At 40.4% G+C, this 27,532-nt stretch overlaps 2 protein-coding genes across 3 annotated transcripts; both read left to right on the forward strand.

Annotated features, from left to right (window-relative positions):
- Positions 1-17,607, forward strand: LOC130164657 (NLR family CARD domain-containing protein 3-like). The gene is made up of 15 exons (XM_056369539.1): positions 1-461; positions 1,266-1,414; positions 2,753-2,855; positions 2,945-3,064; positions 7,060-7,138; positions 7,276-7,480; positions 7,560-9,354; positions 9,782-9,955; positions 10,246-10,419; positions 10,561-10,734; positions 11,184-11,315; positions 11,692-11,850; positions 12,868-13,035; positions 13,624-13,661; positions 16,220-17,607. The coding sequence occupies exons 2-15, from the start codon at positions 1,366-1,368 to the stop codon at positions 16,771-16,773; spliced, it is 3,924 nt and encodes a 1,307-aa protein (XP_056225514.1). The 5' UTR covers positions 1-461; positions 1,266-1,365; the 3' UTR covers positions 16,774-17,607.
- Positions 17,417-27,503, forward strand: LOC130164365 (NACHT, LRR and PYD domains-containing protein 12-like). Of its 2 annotated transcripts, none has more exons than XM_056369053.1 (15): positions 17,417-17,502; positions 18,660-18,761; positions 19,357-19,461; positions 20,865-20,960; positions 21,214-21,292; positions 21,390-21,615; positions 21,697-23,500; positions 23,702-23,875; positions 24,155-24,328; positions 24,459-24,632; positions 25,261-25,434; positions 25,571-25,744; positions 25,848-26,021; positions 26,371-26,417; positions 26,622-27,503. In XM_056369053.1, coding segments are annotated over exons 1-15 (4,077 nt in total). In that variant the 5' UTR covers positions 17,417-17,500; the 3' UTR covers positions 27,194-27,503. The 2 variants fall into 2 exon arrangements, with proteins under 2 accessions (XP_056225028.1, XP_056225032.1); XM_056369057.1 differs by lacking the exon at positions 17,417-17,502 and adding an exon at positions 19,945-20,041 and having other exon boundaries at positions 18,727-18,761.
- Positions 27,504-27,532: the final 29 nt, after the last annotated feature.

The raw sequence follows: 27,532 nt of genomic DNA on the forward strand, positions 1-27,532 counted from the left end.
GACAAGACACTTGTTTCTAACAGAAATATGATCTGTTATCATTTTATTCTTTTTTATTTATTTGGTTTATTCGTAAGGGACAGACACAGAAACACATGTAAAAGTGCAGGAGGGGTGTTCAATGTTCTGTACATGTCTTTGTAGCTGAAGCTAATTTCCAAAACCGGTCCCTTAGTACAGTTAGGATCTGTAAAATGACCTTTGACTGTTAATGAGAGTCATGTAATTTATTAATTGGACATTGCTAGCCTAAAAATGAAAGCTTAAGGAGAAGGATAAGTTGATCCTGGGGTGTTTGTGGTAATAATAATACAACTCTTCCATTGTCAGGCTCAATGGCAGCTGGTGGTGATCAAACATCTGCATGCATTGCATGCCTGAGGAACATCTGGCTGAGCCTTGAAGCAAAACCAAGATTTCCGTCCTGCTCCACTCCATCTGTGCCCGAGCCGTGGAACCAGGTAAAGGACAGAAAGTTACAACTTCAAATGGATGCTTGTATTTTTTTCTATCCAGGCACAATTGAACCTGTGTCCTTAAGAGCTTTGTGGAGACAAAAATAATATGTTGGCGTAGCCTTTAACACAGCACACTCAGGTTCAGGTTCAGAATACCTTTTCTCAAATGTTAATGTGAAAACAAAAACTCAGAAAACAACCTATTGTGTAAACTGTCAGATTTGTGTATGTAGTATTTTCATGAATTAGGGATCAGAAGGCTTCATTTGTTTCCTCCCAGTCAGAGGTTCGCAGTAATATGAAATTCCCTCTGTGTGTTTTGCTGAGCTGCAGTGGAGGGATTGTAGCATGAAGAGGGAATCTTGTACTATAAAGACTGAACATTTTACTATAGAAGCCTAATATCATCATCTGATTAAAGCCACCATTAACTTTAAAAATACGTTACATACATTTTGGCTTTTTCAGTAACATTCTGCGACCTTGAACATGGTTTGGCTGAACAACATGTTTGTATGAGAAGTTTAACGTGTTAATGTCAGCATAATTTACAAACCAATAACCAAGATATCCGGTTTAGTCAGGCTGACTGTGACCCATGGCTGTACGATGGGTCCATTTTTTGCTGCCAGCTTTAGCTAGATTAGCTAAAGTAGGGACTGCGTGGACAACGGTCAAACAAATACAAAAGTAATACTGAGTGTAATATGAAGATATATATGATGATATGTGCTGATGGGAATGTATGTACTGTGTAGATGGGCACAGCTGTACTTAACCTGTCTTCATCATGTGATTCTGTTACAGTGAGTTACCACAATGAGACTTCACATGACCTGAAGAGGAAGCTGAAACAGCTGAAGATGGAATTTCACTTCCTCATTGATGCAAGGGCAACTGGACTTTGATGCTTGTGACAGGTTCAGATATTCTCCAGACCTCCAGACAGGAAACAGGTAAGAGTCCTTTTCTTGCTTCAGCTCATTATGTAGATAACTTAGTTTGTAATATGATGTGAGAAGAAGAAAAGAATAGTATTTCAATTGCTTGGCTTGTTAATGGTTCATGTATTTGTGCCGTGTTGTTCGGTTCAAATCCAAATGAATAAAATCTAGCTGTACCCATGTGTGTCACAGGAGACATTGTTAGCACCAGTAGATCTGTCCTTTCTTGGGTCGCTCACCTGGTAGAACTGTTCCATAAAGGTTTAGTCCCGCCCCGGGCCACTGTTGGTAGGACTGTGGGCCATTGAATCGGACCCCAGGCCTTTTGCTTCATGTCATCCTCTCGCTCCCGTACCTTCCTGTCTCTATCTCACTGTGGCTATCAAAATAAAGGTAAAAAACAGATCTGCCCTTTCTGCAGATGATGATACATCCATCTTTCTGAACTAAAAACATGAGAATAGAGTGAATGTATCAATCATTTTCTACAAAGCATCACTTTAATGGATCTTTATTTTATTTTTGTATGATTTATTTCTTATTTATTTGAAAACCGTCTCAAACACTTTCAGTCTGGATCGCAGCTGTATCAATAATACCTAGAAGACTTAGGTTTTTTACTTTTATTAAGAAATGTGCCTTTATGTTCATTTCTTGTTTTCAACAAATAACAAGTCATCCAATGAAAATTATGGCCACTCGGTTACAAGTTTACAATTACATGTTTATGTTTACAACTTAAATTCATTATAGATTAAAGAAATGTATGTTTGTTATGTAATGTTATGTAATGTGAGTTTTGCGTACCGTTACACCCCTACTTGTGTCTGAATGGTGCTATATGAATAAAATTTGCCTTACAATAAAACTACATACAAAAATACAAAAAATCATTTATGTGTTTCCTTCATCCTTTGCTTTCTGATTAAAAAATAAAATTAAAGCTTATTTCTCAAAATTATACATTATCTGTCATGGTCTCTTCGTCACTAAATAAGTACAGACTTGTTTCACCAAGATGAGAGAGCAGAATTTGTTTCAGCTTTATACTTGGACAAGTGAATTATTTTATTTAAATTTGAGCACGACTCACCAAAATTGAATGTAAATGGTGCGGTTAACATCTTCCTTTATATCTGTGGAAAGAATGACAAGAAGAATGATGCTTAACACTTGGATTTTATTTTTCTATTGTGAATAGTGTAGAAGAGTAAAAGAAAATCCTAATATGAAACATACCGGAAATTGGGTCACAAATATAATTTTCCTGTCAGGGTTGAAGACAGCAGCAGAAATCCTGCAACCTGTGATGATAATGTGTGAGCTCTGACATCATGTTGTTGTGTGAAGGTGGGGGCTCTGCCATGGATCAGCGGGAGGAGACGGAGGAGGGAGCCCCTCCCTCTAAAGCCACTCTGTGTGGGGAACATGAGACTCAGACCAAAGTTCAGAGGTGAGATGAGGATCTCTAACGGTCCATGACTCAGATCACTGCTCCATCATTATTCACACTCAAACCTCTGTGTGTGTGTTGTGTTGAAGGCCAGAGCAGCAGCAGAGACCAGACTCTTCTGGACCTGAACGCAGCTGTGTGTCCATCAAGAGCCACCGGTCCATGGATCCATCTTTTCCCTCAGAAGGAGAACTTCCCTCTGAAACTCAGTAAGTCAACATAGTCCCAGCTCGCAGGGAACGTTCCCATAACCCTGCATCATCTGATGCCACTTACAACCCATGGAAGTCATATTTCTTGTTTGGACTGCTGTTCATGTTATTTCAATAAAACTTACCTCTATGAAACTCAACATCAGACAGTCTGCTACAGTAGAAGTTGATGTTATATAACGTTAGTGTTAGCTCAATAATTGCCCAAGGGCCATTGATTCAGTCGGCCCCTGCTGTTTGACCTTCTGTGAATGATAATCCTGAAGCATTGCTTCCTTCATTGTTGAAATCTACCTGGCACTTGCTATATGTATGAAACCGTGAGCACGCACGAGTCAACACACATTACATTCTTTGTACATTTGTACCTTACCCAATTGTCGTGGATTTGAGCGCACATGCACGAAAACTACACTCTACCCTCTCTATGACATGAATTCAATATGCTAATGAGTATAAATGCCTGCACTACCCCTCACTTCAGAATCAGGAAAATGGCAAAACCAAGCGATAAGTCGGCCAAAAAGAGGCAATTCAGCGAGTGCGAGTCCTCTGGCATCAATAATAATAAATTGAGTAAGAGTGTGTGAAGGCCTCTAATGCGGTGAGGTGAAATGTCTTGCACCAGAACCAGTTTATGCACTTCCTCTTGATTGAAATGAGAAAAAAAGGTTTCCAGAGTATTATTACATCCACCACTGCATAGAATACAGCGATGTGCCAGGCAAACCGTGAGACTATCCAAATCTTTCCAACTTTATGCATTAGTTTATCGGCAGAAGTAAATGACTCAAACAGATAAATGGGCTGGTCAACCAAAGGAAAAATGTAATTTCTTATCCTCACCTAGAATTGATTTTAAATTAGACAGTGGATAACACCATGATAACAATGGAGGAACGCGATTTTCTCGTTCATTTCACTCTTGATACATCCGACCGTGAGTGTGAAAGATGGCGTACGCAACGTTTTTGTGCACACATAATATTTGTTCCAAGAGGCCCGAGGTAAGTGCAAAGTGTCTTGTTTATATGCTTAACTCACAGGTGTATGAATTGTCCTGGATAAGAAGTTTTCATATTGCAGAATATTATAATATTAATTTGTAAAGAGACAAGACAGCCCTGTCCTCCCTCTCCTCTCTTATTAAAACAATAAAGAAAATCAGCAGCGGTGGTCACATTTAAGCAGCGGTGTACCATCAGGTACAAACAGGGGAAACACAGCTATAAAGAGCATAAACTCAACGGAGCATTCTGAAACTGTAATAAAATAGTAAGTATAGTGCACTAGCTAGCAAACAAGTGATTTTATACAGTACATCCAGACATGGTTTTTGTGTTATCATGAATAAAATAAAGTTTTCACAAATCTGAAACCCTTACACCCTCATTGGTAATCTAGTCCACATTTGACAAACTAAGTATAGTGGTTATACTAAATACAGTGTAGTCCTTTTTGTGTTTTCACTATTAGAATAATTATTAAACTTTGTTTTAAGCACAGTTTAAACAATTATCAGTGGGTTGTTCTTGTCAACATTTGACAAGTCTTAAGTACAGTGGGTTTGATCCAGACCTGATCTGATGTGTAATGCAGCAAAATCTAAGTAGAATAAAGGTCTCAAGGCTTTTACCACAATATCTAACACACTTTCATACCAGTACATTGTGCAAAAAATGCAGAATTGGTTGCTCAGTATCAAAAGGTACGTTTCCCTTTAACTGTTGAATCAGAAGCTAACTTAAGCAATGATAGAAAAAAGATATTAACTTTTTTCATTTGTGGCGCCCCATAGAGGCAGAATATCCCATGATTTTGTATCAAAGCTGGGACTTAGCATCCAAACACATACTATACAGTTTGTTTACAATCACTTCGGCCAATTTTAATTTATAAGCCTTTATGTAAAATTGAACTTAAGTGTATATTTTAAAACAGACTGATGTAATGAAATTTCTTTACCACCTTTTTTTTAAATTTTTTTTACAGCATTGGCTGTAGATGTATTGCAAATTCTGTATGAATCAAATGAACAACCTTTGCCTTAAAAAAGAAATTTACTATTTTTAGAGCAGATTTCCAATGGAGTAAAGATGCTGATTAATAGAGAGACTGGCATGAAGAACAGATTTTGACTCTAGACCAAGCTGTTTTTGAGAAAACGTATACTTGATTATTACAGGGCCACCTGCTGGTGGATATGTGACATTTTTGATGTGTGGCATGTGTGCACCATTCTATACCTCCCCTGAAAATTTCACTTACAACCCCCTGCGTTAAAACAGTGCAGGGCTTTGCTTTGGTGGGGCCATTTTCTTTAAAGTACCGGTGAGACATTAAATACACTGCAAAAAAATTAAGGGAACACTTAAATCACATATCGGATGATGTGTTGACGAACAAATTATTCAAGTTGAAAATCTTATCTGATGTACATTGAATAATTTGTTGAGAACAAAATTACATAACAACGGTCAATGGAAACCAAAATCATCAACCCATTGAGGGCTGGATTCACAATCACACGGAAAATCAAAGTAAAAGATCGAAATCACAGGCTGCTCCAACTTGTGTGAATTTCATCACGGCAACTCATAATGTGACTCAGTAGTGTGTGTGGCCCCCAGGTGCCTGTATGCACTCCCAGATCTGTATGTTCCTGATGAGTCAACAGATGTTGTCCTGTGGGATCTCCTCCCACACCTGGATAAGTGGCGTCTGTGGCGGTACTTGGCAGCATTGGATGCACTGATCCATAATGTCCCATAGGTGCTCAATTGGATTTAGGTCAGGGGAACATGAGGGCCAGTCAATGGCATCAATGCCTTCATCATCCAGGAACTGCCTTCACACTCTGGCCACATGAAGCCGGCATTGTCCTGCACTAGGAGGAACCCAGGGCCCACTTCACCAGCATAAAGTTTGACAGTCCTTCTGAGGATTTCATCCCGATACATAACAGCAGTCAGGGTACTGTTGGCTATGATATAGAGGTTTGTGTGACCCTCCGAGGATATGCCTCCCCAGACCATCACTGACCCAGTGACCCAAACTGGTCATGCTGGATGATGTTACAGGCAGCATAATGTTCACCACGGTGCCTCCAGACTCTTTCACGCCTGTCACATGTGGTCAGTGTGAACTTGCTCTCATCTGTGAAGAGAAAGGGGTACCAATGGTGGACCTGCCAATTCTGGTGAACTCTGGCGAATGCCAATAGAGCTGCACAGTACTCGGCTGTGAGCACAGGTCCCACTAGGTCCAACTAGGTCCAAAACATCCCATTTTTACCAGCTGCATCAGTATCTTTACTGGCTCCTTCAGTGTAATTTGTATAACTGCGTTCCCAGCGAAGTCCAAGTCTGAATTTCTTTCCCAGTCCAACTGTGGAGCCAAACTGTTCTGGCTTTACTGAGACAAGAACCAAACGAGCTGCTAAAGGGTCCAGCTTGACTCCGAACAGGATCTTCTCCTCCATGTGCAAGTTAATTGATGGTTCATAATGTTACATGTCTGTTTTCTCTAGTGACGGCTACAGTAGACATGATAACGTTAGCTAACTTGCTGTTACCAATATTATAAATATTATAAATGTCACTATTTATAGCTGGCTAACTGTCAGCATTGCCATGCAGCATGTCATGACAATGCTAGCATGGGCTAATGGTTGTGGTTAGATTGTGCTTTTTTGGGCTCTCCTGTACACAGGGTGACTTTATTCAGCTGTACTTCTTGTGTGTTTAGTGGACACCTTCACTGGGCTTCGTAACACCTTGGTGGCTGACAAAGTGTTTTTTTTTCGGTCTGAGATGTTGGTCTAGTGCAACATCTTGTGGCAGTGACAATCGTTTACAGAACCTATAATGGTGTTGTCACTGATGTCAAAACATATAAACTATAACATCTAATCGATCAAATGTTCTTCAAAGAAACATCCAACCATACATATATGTTTAATTTTTCCAGACATCTTTCTGTTTTCTCCACAGGGTTCAGCAGCAAAGCTCAGAGTTTCTCCGTGGTCAGTCTGTACAGCAGCATCCGGCAGACCTGGACTCTGTATTTATGGTGTGTAACTGTCCAACAGCAACTTGCACTTGATTCATTTTGGTCACAGCTGCCTGTGTAATGCAATCTTCAGACCAATGCAGCTTTCACAACATGAGAGGGGTGTTTCTATGCTCAGGACTGTTATTCCTTTCCAGCATCTTAAGGAGAACATTGTCACTTTTATGAAGACTGAGCTGAAGAAGTTCCAAAAGGTTCTGAGTCCAGATTACCCAGAATGCTTGGGGAGCCAGAATGGGGATGAGGAAGAGCAGAGAGGAGCCAGAGAAGCATTTCTGGAGATCACCTTACACTTCCTGAGGAGAATGAAGCAGGATGATCTGGCTGAAAGTTTGCAGAGCAGTAAGAGTCGTTCCACCATCCACTTTTTCACGTTTTCACTAACATCCACTCACTGCTGTTATCTTCTGTCTTAATTCAGGAACTGCTGCTGTAGTTTGTCAACGTCAACTCAAGTCTAATCTGCAGGAGTATTTGTTTGAGGGGATCGCTAAAGCAGGAAACCCAACCCTTCTGAACCAGATCTACACAGAGCTCTACATCACAGAGGGAGGGACTGGAGAGGTCAATGATGAACATGAGGTCAGACAGATTGAAACAGCATCCAGGAAACCAGACAGACCAGAAACGACCATCAGACAAGAAGACATCTTTAAAGCCTCACCTGGAAGAGCTGGACCAATCAGAACAGTGATGACAAAGGGAGTGGCTGGCATTGGGAAAACAGTCTTAACACAGAAGTTCACTCTGGACTGGGCTGAAGACAAAGCCAACCAGGACATACAGTTCACATTTCCATTCACCTTCAGAGAGCTGAATGTGCTGAAAGAGAGAAAGTTCAGCTTGGTGGAACTTGTTCATCACTTCTTTACTGAAACCAAAGAAGCAGGAATCTGCAGGTTTGATCAGTTCCAGGTCGTGTTCATCTTTGACGGTCTGGATGAGTGTAGACTTCCTCTGGACTTCCACAACACTGAGATCCTGACTGATGTTACAGAGTCCACCTCAGTGGACGTGCTGCTGACAAACCTCATCAGGGGGAAACTGCTTCCCTCTGCTCGCCTCTGGATAACCACACGACCTGCAGCAGCCAATCAGATCCCTCCTGAGTGTGTTGACGTGGTGACAGAGGTCAGAGGGTTCACTGACCCACAGAAGGAGGAGTACTTCAGGAAGAGGTTCAGAGATGAGGAGCAGGCCAGCAGGATCATCTCCCACATCAAGACATCACGAAGCCTCCACATCATGTGCCACATCCCAGTCTTCTGCTGGATCACTGCTACAGTTCTGGACGAGGTGTTGAAAACCAGAAGGAGAGGAGAGCTGCCCAAGACCCTGACTGAGATGTACATCCACTTCCTGGTGGTTCTGCTAAAAATGAAGAACGTCAGGAATTATGGAAGACCTGCGTCAGATTCACACTGGAGTCCAGAGAACAAAGAGATGATTGAGTCTCTGGGAAAACTGGCTTTTGAGCAGCTGCAGAAAGGAAACCTGATCTTCTATGAATCAGACCTGACAGAGTGTGGCATCGATATCAGAGCAGCCTCAGTGTACTCAGGAGTGTTCACACAGATCTTTAAAGAGGAGAGAGGCCTGTACCAGGACAAGGTGTTCTGCTTCGTCCATCTGAGTGTTCAGGAGTTTCTGGCTGCTCTTCATGTCCATCTGACCTTCATCAAGTCTGGACTCAATCTGATGTCAGAAGAACCATCAACCCAGCTACGATCTAAACTGTTTGGAAACAAACCTGAACCAACACATTTCTACCAGAGAGCTGTGGACAAGGCCTTACAGAGTCCTTATGGACACTTGGACTTGTTCCTCCGCTTCCTCCTGGGTCTTTCACTGCAGACCAATCAGTCTCTTCTACGTGGCTTGCTGAGACAGACAGGAAGTGGCTCACAGACCAATCAGGAAACAGTCCAGTACATCAAGAAGAAGATCAATGAGAATCTGTCTCTAGAGAGAAGCATCAACCTGTTCCACTGTCTGAATGAACTGAATGATCGTTCTCTAGTGAAGCAGATCCAACATTACCTGAGATCAGGAAGTCTCTCCACAGATAAACTGTCTCCTGCTCAATGGTCAGCTCTGGTCTTCATATTACTGTCCTCAGAAGAAGATCTGGACGTGTTTGACCTGAACAAACACTCTGGTTCAGAGGAGGCTCTCCTGAAGCTGCTGCCAGTGGTCAAAGCCTCTAACAAAGCTCTGTATGTGCACAGATAATTGTAGATACTAATGATAATTATCATGTGTAGGATTGGTCTCAGTTAATAAGCGTATTACACAACTGATATTCATAATAATATTTAATTAATAATTTTAACAGAAATATTCTTAGTTTAGAATTTCTTTATTGTTATTACACTACCACAGATTAATACAGCCATGTAAAATGTGCTGAAACAATCTGTGTTTTTATAATTTGGGCATTTTTGCCTTAATTAGAGAGACAGCAATATGTAACAAAGGTTCCCAGTTGGACTCTAATCATGGACGCTGTGGCAGGGTTAACTCTACTATATAGTTCTTATTGATGACCAAAAATCATGGAAATAATTACTCAACTAAAATTCTCTTTCAAGACAAAGTTTTTGCACTGAACATTGTTTGTCTTTATCACTAATTCTCCTTCAGGCTGAGCGGCTGTAATCTGTCAGAGAGAAGTTGTGAAGCTCTGGCCTCAGTTCTCAGCTCACAGTCCTCTAGACTGAGAGAACTGGACCTGAGTAACAACAACCTGTGGGATTCAGGAGTGAAGCTGCTGTTTGCTGGACTGAATAGTGCAAACTGTAAGCTGGAAACTCTCAGGTCAGACCACACTGATGCTGTTGTGACACTGTATTGCATCTTGATTACCGGTATATACTGTATAGTCTAGTTTTTGTATTCAATGCAACATACAAAATCTCCAATGGGGTGGGCGATATGGTGTAAATGACAATTAAGCCCTTGGGCTTTTACCAGCTACTAACATGCCACAGCATACCCTGAATGCCATGATGAGTACAACAAACCCTTTCACTGGCACTGAATTTATCTGGATGGCTAAATTCCTAAGCCATAAAGAGAAATAATATTTATTGTTGTTTATTTATCAGATTGAGTCAGACCAGGCTCACAGAGAAATGCTGTCAGGGTCTCTCAGCAGTCCTCAGTTCCAAGTCCTTTACTCTGAGGGAGCTGGACCTGAGTAACAACAACCTGCAAGATTCAGGCTTGAAGCTGCTCTCTATGGGACTGGAGAGTTCACATTGTACACTGGAGACTCTCAGGTCAGGGTTAAGCTTTTTCTTTAATCAATCTACAAATGACTGATTAAGTATTTGGCTCAGAGGCATCCCATGAAAGTTACTTTTTTCATTGTTCAAAACAAACTGTATCAGTGTTTGTCTTTACCACTAACTCTCCTTCAGGTTGAGTGGCTGTAATCTGTCAGAGAGAAGCTGTGAAGCTCTGTCTTCAGTTCTCAGCTCCCAGTCCTCTAGACTGAGAGAACTGGACCTGAATAACAACAACCTACAGGATTCAGGGGTAAAGCAACTATCTGTTGGACTGAAGAGTGCAAACTGCAAGATAGAAACTCTCAGGTCAGACCACACTGTGATGCTGTTGTGTAACACTGTCTTGTACCTCCTTCATTAAATGTGTATGGTCCATGTTTTTGACATTGCATGAAATATACATATTCTCTATTCATGAAACAGAGCTTTATATTTTTACAGTTGATAAAATGCATTAAAACATTGCACAAATTTATTTGATACCATGAACTTTCACTTACTCACTTAGTTACTCTCAATAGTTCTTTCTGCAGTGCCCGTTAGTATGTGGACATACCATGAAACACTGAAGGATCTCCAAGTGCAAGTCTTGTAATGTAACTTATAGTGTGTATCAAACAAGACTTTTTCACTAGTGCTTGGAGATGCATCCTTCTTTGTTTCCCTTATCCATTCTGGGTCCCCTCAGGTGGTCCAAAACAGCAGCAGAAAGCTACTAAACACCCATGTTCTTTAAATTTGTTCATTTTTATCAGGTTGCGTCAAACCAGGCTCACGAAGAATAGCTTTCTGGAGTTGTCATTGGTTCTCAACTCCCATTCCTCTTGTCTGAGAGAGCTGGATGTGAATGAAAACAATCTGCAAAGTCCAGGAACACAAACTTGCAGGTCAGCATTCAACTTTGTTTTAAATCAATAAATAAATGATTAATTATCTGAGTGTTTGGCGCAGACAGGGCATTCCTTAAAATGTGGTAAGTAGATACACTCAAAAAATCTGAAAAAATCTCTGCACACCAGCATATGTGACAGGTGTATTGTGGAAAGCAAGTTTGAATAAAACATGAAAAAATGCTTCACACTGTCTCAATAACTACTTTAATATTTATAAACTTACAATGTTTTGGTCTGCTTGCACTTCATCAGGTATCAGATACAGATATCAGATACAAGTACCTGCTGAAGTTTGAACTGACAGAAATGTTGTACATTTGAAAACAGCAATATTACCAGTGTTATCATTCATCAACTAACTCTTCTTCAGGTTGAGTGACTCCAATCTGTCAGAGAGAAGCTGTGAAGACCAGGCTGCAGTTTTAATATCCCAGTCCTCCAGTCTGAAAGACAATGGCCTTCAGAATTCAGGAGCGAAGCTGCTCTCTGCTGGATGGGAGTCTCCTCTGTGTATGCCAGAAAATATCAGGTTAAATCACCACCTTTTGTAGCCCACCCACTCAGTTCTAATTTTGTGACAGGATTGTAATGGCATTAAATCTTCATATGTGATAATCCTTTCCTTTTGTGGAAAATTGGTGAGGGTTTACTAAAATGTAAAATATGGATGTGTATACTATAACTAACAAGTCTTAGCTATTACTCTGACTGGAGTGCAGAGAAGCCTGGTTAGCTTATTGTATAGCTATACTGTTGATGTGAGCTCAAAACTCATACTTTTACCACATAATTCATATTTCTACTAAACATGAATAACCATTGAAACAGAAGGGTTCACTGCCATAATGTAAGATTTTCTTAATACTTAAACATGGGTTCACATAGGTATGTATGTCCTGGTGACCTACATAGAAAAACAAAATAACTTTATGGTACCATATCATTGGCGTGCATGTTGGAGGTCATTTGAATCTTGTGCAAAGCAAGCGTTTTCTCTGTACTCATTGATTCTTGAGAACTCGGAAAGCTGTTAGCAAGTCGTTTCAAACCCTACATCCAGCAGTGAGATATGCGCTGGAGAAACCTGTCCTAAGGCCCTGCCCTTGTGCACACAGCATCTGCGTAGTTTAGTAGAATTTCCAACTAAAAAAGGCAGCTCCAAAACACAGCTCACTCTCCTGTTTTCAAATGGTAGTCACTGATAAAACCCAGCTTTTAACTTTAACAAACAACAGTCATTTAACACATTACACTGAACTTAAAACCGGTGCTTAGCGTTTCAGCTGTTCTTCTCATTATTAATTTGTGCCTCATGTTTATTTTGTCCCAACCCTTCTAAGAACTTGGCATGTTGTGATACTAATCTCTGATTGACTGATGTGAGGTACTTTTCATGATTGTAATAATTTGAATAGTGCAGTTCTTCTGTTATCTTGAGATAACGGAGCTTTGTTATGTCAAGATCGTGGAGCTTTTTTATGTCGAGATAACAGAATGAAAACAGAGACACTATCAGCGTTTTGATTCATCACTAACTTTTCTTCAGATGGAGTGACTGCAGACTGCAGCAGAGAACCCGTCAAACCCTGGTTACAGGTTTGTATTCCCAGTCCTCAAGTTTGCTTGGCCTGAGTAAAAACAACTTGCAGGACTCAGGAGTGAAGCTGCTCTCTGCTGGACAGGAGAGTCCTCAGGTTACGCCAGAAAATTGCAGGTCAGATGACACTGTTATGCTTCATTATAACACACTGTTGTTTCTGTTTGTCAAATATTAAATGCTGTATAAACCAGATTTTTAGTAAGTAAAATATACAGCCACTCAAAAGAAGGAGGCTTTTTATAATTTAATATACAATTTAAAGAAAAAAAGATTTCTTGAATTATTGAAATTCCGATTTTAACTGTTTAGTAGAAGTTTTTTATAGATGCCTTGCTACTTGCTTACTAATAGTGCTGTAAAACTTTTACACATCAACCTGAAATTTGGTGTAGTTGTGGACAAGAGGAAGGGGAAGTGTAAAATGTATAGTTTCATCTGCAAAGCGTTTTGAATTGTACTGACCTGTATGAAAGGTACAATACAAATAAAGTTTTACAGATTGTGCAATGTAAATGTGTGTAGATCAGAAGTAAGAGGGGCAAGTTTATGTAGATTGTTGATGATGAGATTTATGAGATTTTATTCTGGCTCTGTTTTTTCCTGTGTGTCTATTTATAGTCTTTTTTTAATACACTGACTTATGTTTGTTTTATATTTTGTCTTAATGGCCATACAAATAAACTTGTCTCACCTTGCTTCCAGTGCGGAACATGAAGAAGAGAGGCTGAATCTGCTAAAGTGTAAGTGTAGATTTATTTAATGAAAATAAGGTAGCACATGTTAAACATCAGGCTGGAATTAGTCAATATTATTCACCAAAATCACCAAAGATCTTAAAAAAAACCCACAACATACCATGTATTATCCCTTTTATAGTGCGTGTTCACTCACTGACATGACTTGATGGAAAGGAGCCACTGTTAATGTTATTATTTACATGGATATGGAGCCCAGAGTGCTCAGTTCAGTTAAATAAATAAATAATATGAAATAGATAATCCCATGAAAAATTGTTAAAATATAGATATGAAACATAAATTTGTGAAATAATTTTAGCAGTTTTTAAAACTCAACTATTAATTATAAAATATTTTATCATTTTTATATTCATAATACATACATACATAATACTCTATAGTTCATTTTTATTTCACAATAAGCAGAAGTCTGCTTATATTGCATGTCAACATTTTCCTACTAACACTTTTATTTCAAAATGTCACATTTAATTGTTGATATTATTGTTGCTCTAGCCACAGGTGCTAACTGGCTAAATATGGTAGCAGTTGTTGAGTTTGCTAGCTTAAAAGGCAGAGGGATTGTGACTGGCTGAAAAGTGAGAGGGTGGTGACATTGCTGCCATGAAATGTGGCATTAAGAAATAAAACTTAGAATAAAATAAAGGTGTCACGGGGAAGGTTTCTACTTTTGAAAAAGGACATTTTGGAATAAATTATCTCAAATGAGAGAAAAAGATCCAATTCGATTCAAGATCCAATAAAGTCATTATCTTATTAGGGCCGAGCACCGGAGGTTCAAGGAACCTATTGTCTTTGGAAGGATTATTATTATTTATGGAATAATTGATTTTTGAGGGGCCTTAGCATACTTGAAAACTCATGTAAATTGGCACAGACCTTAGGGCAGTCAATAATTGCAAGTTTCAATAGTGATCGGGCTTGGGCGTGACAGATGGGCTCCGGCTCGGATGTTTATGAAATTCAGAGGGATTATTGGACGCATCATAAAGGGTTTAGTCCATTTTTTTTTTTTTTTTTAACCAGACAGGAAGTGGGCTTTTTTGGATTTTCCTTTTTCAAACACATTTTGAGGCCTTTAGGATGTTCAAAAACTCACAAAACCGGGCAGACATGTTTATACTCATGAGTAGTTTGATTTGAGCTCTATAGCGCCCCCTAATGGCTTTCAGCATTTTTGAGGGGCAAGGGGTTCACGAAAACTAACAAAAGTTAGCACATGCATCAGATGTGGCTTAACTCGCTTTGGGTGTTGGCCGTGGGTGTGGCAAAATGGCTCAAGGACGCCCCCTAGAAAATTCCAACAAAGTAACCCCCACAGTAAATTTGACCTAGATGCATGAAAATTGGTAGGCATGTGTATTGTCTTGAAATCTGCAAAAAAGCTTTCTGGACCCACTGGCTAAACCCAACCGGAAGTCCGCCATTTTGTTGACATTTTCAGTCGTCGTACTTTAACAAACTTCTCCTAGAATTTGAATCAGGTCAACCTCAAATTGGGTTCATGTAATCTTAAGACCTTTGCGTTGTTAAATTGCTAAGCTTTTTCAGGGTCGTTGAACGGCGTGTCGGTGGCAGCACAGTGAATTTTGATGATTTGCCAACAGAGGAATGTCATGTTTTACAGTAGCCCTTGCAGTAGGATTCACCCAGATGTATGAAAATTTGTAGGTATTTGTAGCCTAGGGAGATCTACAATGGAACTATCCCACTGCCAGAGGCATTCTGTGCTCAAATTCAGCCCAATACGTCAAAACTTATTGGACAGCTTTTCCTCAGTCCGATTTGAGCTGCATTCCTCTTACTGAAGAAGAGTAGAGAGACCCCACAACAAGCAAGAGCTGAAGGAAGCTGGAGTGAAATCATCAGGGAAGATACAAAGCTGCTGATACCTGTGGATAGAAGACTTCAGGCAGTAATTATCGGTGTTTCCAGTGTATTTTTTATACACAATTTGAAGTATTGCATTGGAAAAATTGATGGAAATGGAAGTTTGAAAAAGCACTAAATTACGCAACAAAGGTTTTGAGGTGATTTTCGCCTTTTTCGAAAAAGAGTTTATATGCTTAATGAAAAATGGAAACACCTTTTCTATATAAATTCTGACGTATCGAACATTTAACTTGCATGAGTGATCAGCTGTTTCCACTTTATTATTTATTTGTTCCACTACATTTTATTTCAAATTGAATGTGCTAAAGCTCAGAGCCTGAAGGAAAAAAAAAAGTATAAACGTCTAAATACTTCTGGTCTTGCTGTATGCATTCAGAGGACTAATTGGACGACAATACAGAGGTGACAGACTGTCAGGAAACAACACAGACGGGAATTAAAATAAACATGAACACATAAAGTGATTTCAATAATATTTCATAATAAGTTGAGTTTTAGTAATTTCTCAGTTTCACAAATTTTTTTGTTTTTTCATCATTTGTTTATATATTTAACAATTTATTCATATAATTTATTTCATAAATGTCATGTCATTTGACAAGTCAAAATGTCTGTCATGAAAATATCTATTGCGTTCTCTCCCTCAGATGCCTGTGATCTCACACTGGACATAAACACAATAAACAGAAACTTCAAACTGTCTGACAACAACAGGACGGTGACAGTGACGGAGGGGCAGCTGTATCCTGATCATCGAGACAGATGCTGGCCACTGCTGTGTAGAAATGGTCTGACTGGTCGCTGTTACTGGGAGGTTGAGTGCGAAGGAAGAGTTTATATAGCACTGACTTACAGAGAGGTTGGAAGGAGAGGAGACAGTGCTGCCTGCAGGTTTGGACGAAATGATCAGTCCTGGAGTTTCTTCTGCTCTGGGAGTTATGGTTACGCTTTCTGGCACAGTGGCGTGAAAACAGACATCCCTCCCCCGTCCTCCTCCTCCTCTGTCTCTAACAGAGTAGGAGTATTTGTGGACTGTCGTGCTGGCATACTGTCTTTCTACAGAGTCTCCTCTAACACACTGATCCTCCTCCACACCGTCAACACCACATTCACTCAACCTCTTTACCCTGGGTTTGAGCTGCGACCTGGTTCCTCAGTGTCCCTGTGTTCAGTGTTGGAGGGATGGTCTCCTCCTGTGTAAAGAAATATTAAACGCAAAGACTATATATATATATATATATATTATATATATATATATATATATATATATATATGTGTGTGTGTGTGTGAGAAATTGACCATGAGAAAAGTTGAACATGATACTAGCTGCTTGTTCGGATTAAATGCAGTTACTGGGGGCAGATCGAATCAGATATATTACAGCAGAGACACAAAGTGCCAGCCAATGAGGTATCTACATTTTTATATCTATGTTGGTTACCTGAACAAACTGCCCAAAGACGCAGCAGTGTGCTGATAAAAGAACAGAAGACTAAGATTAAGAAAAAAATCATTATAAAAAAGTTTTTGTAATTGTTTTATGCAGTTAAACCTGTCTAGTAACATGTACATTTTATATCACTTTTTTTTGGTATTTTATATCACTTTTTTTTTAACATTGAAAATAACTTTGAATATGGGTTTTAGATGAAGTTAGATTTTTCCTTTAAAAATTAAAAACAAAAAAACAGTTACACAAATAAGTACTATATTTTCAGTAAGATCTTATTGCCCAAATGCTTGTGTGAAAATGTGTTTTATTAATGGAAGAAAATTAACCAGTGATATAGTTGAATTGCACGGGGCTGCCTCCCCATATCTGCAGGGGCTCCAACGGATGTTGTCACTTGTCAAACTTTCACTTTCAAAACCTCGTTGTGACGCAGATGATTTCCACCTGCTAAGACGACGGTGAATGTGTGTTTTTAATGTAAGTTTTCTGTCTTTTCTTCTGAAATCACTCTTGTTGTCTGACAGTTTCAGCCTTTTGTTCGTGTTCACACCGACGTTTGTGTAAATAAAACTGTTGAACGTTGAGACGTGTCCAGGCTGTTTGACCACAGGTTTGACCGCCCGATGGCTCCTCGAGCTTTTAACGACTAAACGTTCATTTAAATGTTGAAAACTGGGTTCAGCTGTTACACGATTAGTTAGTTATCAGTTTGAAAATGTGTTTTATGGTAACGGATGTCTGTTTGTTTGAAAAAAGCGAAAACAGTCACAAACGGTTTAGTTACCGTAACGGTCAGAATACAGGCGCACTTCCTGTTTACGTGTCTTAACCGAGAGGGGTCACAGGTTATGTTTGATTACTGCACATGAAGTTCATGGTGTTATTTCTAAAAACGTCTTCACTTTATTCAAATGCTTGAAACTTTTGCACATTGCTGTTTATTGTAAGATTAATAATAGTGCTCAGAATGAGCCTAGGTGCACTTTAAAAGGTGAAAATAAGTGAAGAAGAAGAAAGAATAACGTCGCAACAAGTATTTGAGTGATTTGTTCATCATTTACATTTTACACAGATGCCATAATTTCCTTATTTAGGATCAGTTAAGTACATCATCTATAGTATCACAATAATGCAATGTAAATATTTACATGAAGCTGTCTCCACAACAGTCTGGCAACTCCTCAGCCCTGTGCAGATGGTGCGAGTGATGGGCTCCATCTAGTGGTCTAATACCAAAACACATGTCACAAACACAAGACCATGTTAAACAAATATGATAATGATAGCAGAGTACTTTTACAGAGTTTCAAACATGTCCGGAGAGGAACTTTTCATAATATGGTCATGTTTTTCATCACATTCTGAGTTTGTATTTTCCACTTAAACAATTTTAAGGTTTTAAGTTAACTAATTAGTTTGTTTTTAGTTTCCTCCCAGTCAGAGATCTGTATGTTCGTCATGTGACTGAGAGGAATGACGAGGAATAATGTGTGAGTGCTGACAGCAGGTTGTGTTTGTGTGAGACTCAGACCAAAGTTCAGAGGTGAGATGAGGATCTCTAACGGTCCATGACTCAGATCACTGCTCCATCATTATTCACACTCAAACCTCTGTGTGTGTGTGTTGTGTTGAAGGCCAGAGCAGCAGCAGAGACCAGACTCTCCTGAACCTAAACCCAGCTGTGTGTCCATGGATCCATCTTTGCTGTCTGAAGGAGAACTTCCTTCAAAAACTCAGTAAGTCAACGTAGTCCCAGCTCGCAGGGAACGTTCCCATAGCACTGCATCATGTTCTGTGTTATGGTTGGCAGAACGTTTCTTTTGCAACATTCACACAATGTGTTGTTGATGTTGATCATTTCAGAGAACACTGCTGTCACCTTCTCCAACGCCTCTTATCTCATCATGTCATGTAATAATTAACTTTTCCCAAATGTTCCCAGTAATTTTCAAACTATGGAAATCTGTCATTTTTTAATCGCCATGGTCACTCCGGCGGCAGGACCTAAAACCTTTCAACATGAGAGCAGAAGCTGAATCTGCTGGTGTTGTTTCACCTGACGCTCTTTTTCACCTTGTTCTTTTCCATTTTAAGTTCAGTTGCTGATACGTTTGGCCAAAAGCAAACTATCCAAGTGGATGCAAAAAAAACAAAATCAAACTATTAACTAGTTACTTTAACGTGAGTGAATAAGACTTGCTCTATGGAGAGTCCACTCCTGGTTAATTTTTATATCCTTCCTTTCATTTTATATCTTGTTCTTAGATTTGACCTGCTGATTAAAAAACTTCACTTGGGGTTTAAACTGTCTGTCTGTTGTGTTTCTATCAGGCTTCATCAGCAGAGACCAGACTGTCCTGCACCCAGCTGTCTGTCCATGAAGAGTGACGAGTCCAAGCTTGAACCTTTTAACTTCGGAGATGGACACCAAGAAAGGTAAGAATTTAAACCTGATTAGTTTGTTATTCTGCAGACGTACCGTACTTCATTACATCTGTTGCTAGTTCATTAACAGATTTGTCAATTAACAGAAAGTTAATGACCAACAGTTCTGATAATCAATGAATTGTTAAAAAATCATATTTATTGGAATAGCAGGTAAGATGTCAAGCACAATGGGATGAAGAGTGGGTTGAATGGGAACTGGTGAGGTCAGGCCACCCTGTCAAACTTTATTTGAGACTGAATTTAACGGGGAGTCTGGGTTGTAGAAGATAAAGTCAGACGGGTTCGTCAGGAAGAACAAGTGTGAAAAGCTTTGAAACTGCTGTTTTAAAGCTTTTGAAGATGGCTTCTTAGGACTTCTTTGAACTGGCTGGCCCCCAAGTCAAGAAGGCAACTCCATTGGTCACTGTTTATTTTTAAGTGTATTCATTTCAATTTCCCTTCATATCTGAAACATTACCTAATTCCTTTTAGTTCACAGTACAGCTTAAGGCATACGGATCATCCCTTCTTCCTTACACCCAGAATCAACAAAGAAATAGGACTGGAACAATCTTCCCCGTTCACTCAGGTCTATTACCTCTTTCCATATCTTCAAATCATCTCTTCTTACTCATCTTCAAACATCCTGCTCCTGTTTCTGATCTTTCTCTCTTTTATTTTTTATTTTATTTTTATTTATTTATTTATTTTTCTTCTCTCCTCTCCCTTATGCTGTTTATTATATGTATCTTCATTCTTGTCACCTTGCAGTTGTATTTTCGCAGATGGTTCGCTGATTGTCTCTGATTATGGTATGGGCTGGAAGGGGGGGTGACTATGGGAGCAAAGTTCGAGTGTACATGTGTATGAGTGTGGTTGTCTCTGCGTCTAATTGTCTTGTGTTGTATTTACCTTTATTATGATTTCCTACTATGATGTCGTTTTTGTGTTTCGTTTGGTTTTGTATCAGCTGTAAGGACCCCCTCGAAAATGAGATGGGACATCTCAAGGGGCTATCCTTGTAAATAAAGAATAAAGAATACAGTGCTCAAGTGGAGAAGTTTGTAGTTTACAGGTTTGACAGGTGTGTTAGTTTCTGTCATACTGTTCTCTACTGGGTCAAATCACGGCTGTGATATCAAAATTTAAGTGTCTCACTAGGTTATTTTAGTTTTAGTAAATGGCACATTCTCTATGGAGTCACACAAGGGTCGACTCATGGATCTTTGCTGTTTGTCCTTTTGCCTCCTCATCAGCAAATTGAACATAAGTTATAACAGCTACACAGATGACAAAGGTTTAAGTTTTCGTGTCATAGATTTTGTGTGGTTTTTACATTTACCCGCTGATAAAAATCCTGTTCCTCTATAAGTTTTAAACAGTTCTTCTGTTGTCATTCCTGTTTCTGTCAGGGTTCATCAGCAAATACCCGACTGTCTGTCTATGAAGAGCAACTGGTCCATGATTGAACCTGTTAACTTCAGAGGTGAAAACTCTGCTCCAGAAAAGTAAGAATTTAAACCAGATGAGTTTGTTATTCTGCAGTTCTTCTGAAAAGAGCAAAAAGAATCTGTCAACTGATTTGAGCAATGAAAACAACACACAAACAGAAAAAGTACCAGAGTGCGACACTGAGGCAGCCATCTTCAGCAGCATCTGAAATCTTGTTTTTAAATCGCTTAAGTCATGTAATTTATTGAAGAGAAATATCTGAAAACACGTCTGTTGGAATATGGAAACATCATACTATGTTTTCTTTAGGGTTGAGCAGCAAAAGTTTGAGTTTCCCCGTGATGAGTCTGTCCAGCAGCATCCGACAGACCTGGACGCCATATATATGGTGAATAAATGTTAAAGCACAACTTTTACTTACTTTACTTTACTGAAAATAAGCAAAACAAACCTAATTTGAAATTGTATGTATGCTTTTGTTCCAGCATCTTGAGCAGAACATTGTCAATTATGTAAAGAACGAGCTGAAGAAGTTTCAGAAGGTTCTGAGTCCAGATTACCCAGAATGCTTAAAGACGAATGAGGATGAGGAGGTGTTGGACGGTGAGGATGGAAAGCAGAGTACGAGCACCAGAGAAGCATTTCTGGAGATCACCTTACACTTCCTGAGGAGAATGAAGCAGGATGATCTGGCTGAAAGTTTGCAGAGCAGTAAGAGTCGTTCCACCATCAGCTTTCTCACATTTACACCAACATCCACTCACTGCTGTTGTTTGCTTTGTCTTAATTCAGGAACTACTGCTGCAGTTTGTCAACGTCAACTCAAATCTAGCCTGAAGAAGAAGTTCCAGTTTGTGTTTGAGGGGATCGCTAAAGCAGGAAACCCAACCCTTCTGAACCAGATCTACACAGAGCTCTACATCACAGAGGGAGGGACTGGAGAGGTCAATCATGAACATGAGGTCAGACAGATTGAAACAGCATCCAGGAAACCAGACAGACCAGAAACAACCATCAGACAAGAAGACATCTTTAAAGCCTCACCTGGAAGAGACGGACCAATCAGAACAGTGATGACAAAGGGAGTGGGTGGCATTGGGAAAACAGTCTTAACACAGAAGTTCACTCTGGACTGGGCTGAAGACAAAGACAACCAGGACATACAGTTCACATTTCCATTCACCTTCAGAGAGCTGAATGTGCTGAAAGAGAGAAAGTTCAGCTTGGTGGAACTTGTTCATCACTTCTTTACTGAAACCAAAGAAGCAGGAATCTGCAGGTTTGATCAGTTCCAGGTCGTGTTCATCTTTGACGGTCTGGATGAGTGTCGACTTCCTCTGGACTTCCACAACACTGAGATCCTGACTGATGTTACAGAGTCCACCTCAGTGGACGTGCTGCTGACAAACCTCATCAGGGGGAAACTGCTTCCCTCTGCTCGCCTCTGGATAACCACACGACCTGCAGCAGCCAATCAGATCCCTCCTGAGTGTGTTGACGTGGTGACAGAGGTCAGAGGGTTCACTGACCCACAGAAGGAGGAGTACTTCAGGAAGAGGTTCAGAGATGAGGAGCAGGCCAGCAGGATCATCTCCCACATCAAGACATCACGAAGCCTCCACATCATGTGCCACATCCCAGTCTTCTGCTGGATCACTGCTACAGTTCTGGAGGAGCTGTTGAAAACCAGAGAGGGAGGAGAGCTGCCCAAGACCCTGACTGAGATGTACATCCACTTCCTGGTGGTTCTGCTAAAAAGAAAGAACGTCAGGAATGATGGAGGATCTGCGTCAGATCCACACTGGAGTCCAGAGAACAGGAAGATGATTGAGTCTCTGGGAAAACTGGCTTTTGAGCAGCTGCAGAAAGGAAACCTGATCTTCTATGAATCAGACCTGACAGAGTGTGGCATCGATATCAGAGCAGCCTCAGTGTACTCAGGAGTGTTCACACAGATCTTTAAAGAGGAGAGAGGCCTGTACCAGGACAATGTGTTCTGCTTCGTCCATCTGAGTGTTCAGGAGTTTCTGGCTGCTCTTCATGTCCATCTGACCTTCATCAAGTCTGGACTCAATCTGATGTCAGAAGAACAATCAACTTCCTGGTGGTCTAAACTGTTCGGAAACAAACCCGAACCAACACTCTTCTACCAGAGAGCTGTGGACGAGGCCTTACAGAGTCCTAATGGACACCTGGACTTGTTCCTCCGCTTCCTCCTGGGTCTTTCACTGCAGACCAATCAGACTCTTCTACGTGGCCTGCTGACGCAGACAGGAAGTGGCTCACAGACCAATCAGGAAACAGTTCAGTACATCAAGAAGAAGATCAATGAGAATCTGTCTCCAGAGAAAAGCATCAACCTGTTCCACTGTCTGAATGAACTGAATGATCGTTCTCTAGTGGAGCAGATCCAACATTACCTGAGATCAGGACGTGTCTCCACTGATAAACTGTCTCCTGCTCAATGGTCAGCTCTGGTCTTCATCTTACTGTCCTCAGAAGAAGATCTGGACATGTTTGACCTGAAGAAATACTCTGCTTCAGAGGAGGCTCTTCTGAGGCTGCTGCCAGTGGTCAAAGCCTCCACCAGAGCTCTGTAGGTGCACAGATAACTGTAGATACTAACGATAATTATCATGTGTAGGATTCAAGAAAACTTAATTAAACATGTAGGGTTAGGGTTTCACCAATTATGACCAATTAATGTGATCATTGATAAGAGAAGGCCACCATATTACTGTGAAGCTTTTTACATTTTGGCCAATAGAAAAATTGTTTGTCACTAACTCTCCTTCAGGTTGAGCGGCTGTAATCTGTCAGAGAGAAGCTGTGAAGCTCTGACCTCAGTCCTCAGCTCCCAGTCCTCTAGACTGAGAGAACTGGACCTGAGTAACAACGACCTGCAGGACTCAGGGGTGAAGCTGCTGTCTGCTGGACTGCAGAGTCCACACTGTAAACTGGAGACTCTCAGGTCAGATCACATGCTTTTTTCTCTGATGCTTTTGTGTAATAGTGCATTTTGTATAATGTCCAATATATAGTGTTGTCTGTGATGGAACAAAAATGTTCCCCTTATTTCTACTGTCTTCTCAATGTCAATAATGCTGAGAGCACTGTCAATCATAAAGGATACTGCTAATGTTCCTGTTTAACAGAACAAATGGTGTTGTGCTTACAGCCACTGCACAGTCCTTGGAATTTTATCACCTAAAGCACAAAGACATTTTTTCTTCATTGATTATTTTATCAGGGTGAATCAAAACAGACTCACAGAGAAATGCTGTGAGGACATCTCATCAGTTCTCAGCTCCCAGTCTTCTAGTCTGAGAGAGCTGGACCTGAGTAACAATGATCTGCAGGATTCAGGAGTGAAGCTGCTCTCGGCTAGACTGGAGAGTCCACACTGTACACTGGAGACTCTCAGGTCAGCTCACATTCTGATGTGTAATAGTGTATTCTACTTCAAACTTGCGCTTGCCGACACTGAACAGTCTTTGAAATTTTACCACCTATAACACAAAGAAAATTTTTGTTTCCATGAATTTTTGTATCAGGTTGACTCAAACCGGACTCACAGAGAAAAGCTGCAAGGAGATCTCATCAGTTCTCAGCTCCCAGTCCTCTAGACTGAGAGAGCTGGACCTGGATAACAATGATCTGCAGGATTCAGGACTGAAGCTGCTGTTTCCTGATCTGGAGAGTCCACACTGTACCCTGGAGACTCTCAGGTCAGATCACACTGTGATTCTCCACTGCTGAAACAAAACATTTTTTTTCTTAAAATCCTTCTACAATGCAGAAATATTCCTTCACTTTCTACTGAGTCATTTATTAGGAAGTGACATTTGCCATCTATCATACCCTCCCCCCATCTTTGGTACTCCTAAATTAATATCTCAGCCTACAGATAGCATGACAGGGAAACAGTATTAACACTATTAGAGGGTGGACAGACTTCAACATAAGACTTGTTGTTTGTATGTTTTAGTATAATAGGCTTGTTAAGCTAAAATTGAATTATCATGAACAAGCTAAAGTGGAGCTATCTGTGTGTAGCCTAACTGCTTTGCCTAATTAACTATATCTTAAAATTCAACAAATTCTTGTAGACTTAGACAGCTGCGTTTTTTTACAAGGGTATGAGTTTTGCTGGAAAATTACTTTTGTTAACATTATAATCCAAAAAAATCTAAGTTCCTTTTTGAAAAATATAATTAAAAAATAATGAGTTGTACTGATAAGATCCTAATGATAACTTTACCTGCTGACAACTACACTGAATCTTGTCCTCCTAAATGACCCTGAGCATGGCTCAAAAATGAAGCAGCTAAAACAAAAAAGATTTTTTTCTTGTAGGTTGTCTCAAACCAGACTGACAGATGATTGCTGTGAGCAGATCTCATCAGTTCTCAGATCCCAGTCCTTTAGACTGAGAGAACTGGACCTGAGTAATAACGACCTGCAGGATTCAGATTTGAAACTGCTCTCTCCTGGACTGAAAAGTCCAAACTGTAAACTGGAGACTCTCAGGTCAGGCTTCAGTTTCTTCAATCAAAACCCTAATGAGTGATGGCTTTTCTAACTTGACTCAGTGAAATCAAGAAGTGTGATGCTTTGTGAATCATAGAAACAGTGTCACAGTCCTGTATCACTAACTTTCCTCCAGGTTGAGCGGCTGTAATCTGTCAGAGAGAAGCTGTGGAGCTCTGGCCTCAGTCCTCAGCTCCCAGTCCTCTAGACTGAGAGAACTGGACCTGAGTAACAACGACCTGCAGGATTCAGGGGTGAAGCTGCTCTCTGCTGGTCTAAAGAGTCTACACTGTACACTGGAGACTCTCAGGTCAGGATTTAACCAGTTAACCAGTTATTCAACAAATATATAGGTTACAAGCTGAAAGAAAAGTCAGTTGTCTAAGTGTGTTTGTCTATGTCTATGTCTACAGGGTGTCAGGCTGTCTTGTCACTGAGGCAGGTTGTTCTTCTCTGGTCTCGGCTCTAAGATCCAAACCCTCCCATCTGAGAGAGCTGGACCTGAGCTACAATCATCCAGGAGACTTAGGAGTAAAGCTGCTGTCTGCAGAACTGGAGGATCCACAGTGTAGACTGGATACTTTCAGGTATGAACAGACAACAACAGCTCACACTGCTTCTCTATCAGCCCAACATTTCTTCTCATGAACCGGTTGTTTCAGTGATGCTGATAAGATTTTGGTTGGGGTGTGTGCTTTCCTGAAAAGGCACTTAAAAATCGAATTTATTTTTACTGAACTTCACTATCACACTTTTCTCTTACACCCCCCCACACCCCCACCCCCAATGGTGCAAAACATTTCAACTGTTTTTTAATATCTCAAATTTTATCATTTATTCTTTTATTGTTTGTCCTCAATTTTATCTTGTCTCGTGAAGCACTTTGTAACTGTGTTTTGAGACTTGGACTAATTAAGACTTGGTTTCTTCCTCCAGGTTGGAGCATGGTGGAGAGCAGAGGCTGAAACCTGGTCTGAGGAAGTGTAAGTGTGTCCTCACTTTGATTCATGGAAACAAGGCAGTGCATGTTAAAGATGTCTAAATAAAAAGCTTGTGTATCTGCAGTCAACTCTCGGTTTGAAAGATCCAAAAGGTTGAATCCCTGAGAGGTTTTTATTTTAATAACCAACAATGAATCCATCAGTTGTCTTGACGATAAACTGCTGCCGTCTTGTTCTCCCCATCAGACGCCTGTGAACTCACACTGGACACAAACACAGTGAACACAAACCTCGAACTGTCTGACAACAACCGGACGGTGACAACAGTAAAGGAGCAACAGCCGCATCATGATCATCTGCACAGGTTTGCCAACTGGCAGCTGCTGTGTGAAGATGGTCTGACTGGTCGCCACTACTGGGAGGTGGAGTGGGCAGGAAAGGTTGATGTAGCAGTGGCTTATAGAAACATCAGAAGGAGAGGAAACAGGGATCACTGCAGATTTGGAGTGAACGGTCGGTCCTGGAGTCTCCTCTGCTCTGATGGTGATCGTTACACTGTGTGGCACAATAACAAAAGAACAGACCTCCCTCCTTCCTCCTCCTCCTCCTCCTCCTCCTCTGTCTCTCACAGAGTAGCAGTGTATGTGGACTGTCCTGCTGGTTCTCTGTCCTTCTACAGAGTCTCCTCTGACTCACTGATCCACCTCCACACCTTCAGCACCACCTTCACTCAACCTGTCTACCCTGCGTTCGGGTTCTGGGGCTTTGGTTCGTCAGTGTCTCTGTGTTCACCGGAGGAAGCTGGTTCTCTTGTGTAGAAAAAATCAACCAATCAAAAACCTACACGATGTCCATGTGAGACGGACAGCACTTCCTGTGTAGATAAACCTTTATTCTCGCAGGCGTCTTCAAAGTTACAAAACAAATCACTTCGAACTGCTCGACATGTTATAATTTCTGTTCCAAACATATTTAAATCAACCTGATGACCAAAAACATTTGTTTGACTGTCTTTATGTGTAGAAATGTAAAAATCAATGTTATATTTAAACAAATATTCCAGTGTGTGTACTGTGTACATTTGTTTTAAATGCGAGGAAATAAATCTGTGATGAATTTAAATAGTTATTTTTGTTGTAGCTGGTCCTCAGCTTCAC

Source organism: Seriola aureovittata, chromosome 3, assembly GCF_021018895.1.
Source record: "Seriola aureovittata isolate HTS-2021-v1 ecotype China chromosome 3, ASM2101889v1, whole genome shotgun sequence".
NCBI lineage: Eukaryota > Metazoa > Chordata > Actinopteri > Carangiformes > Carangidae > Seriola > Seriola aureovittata.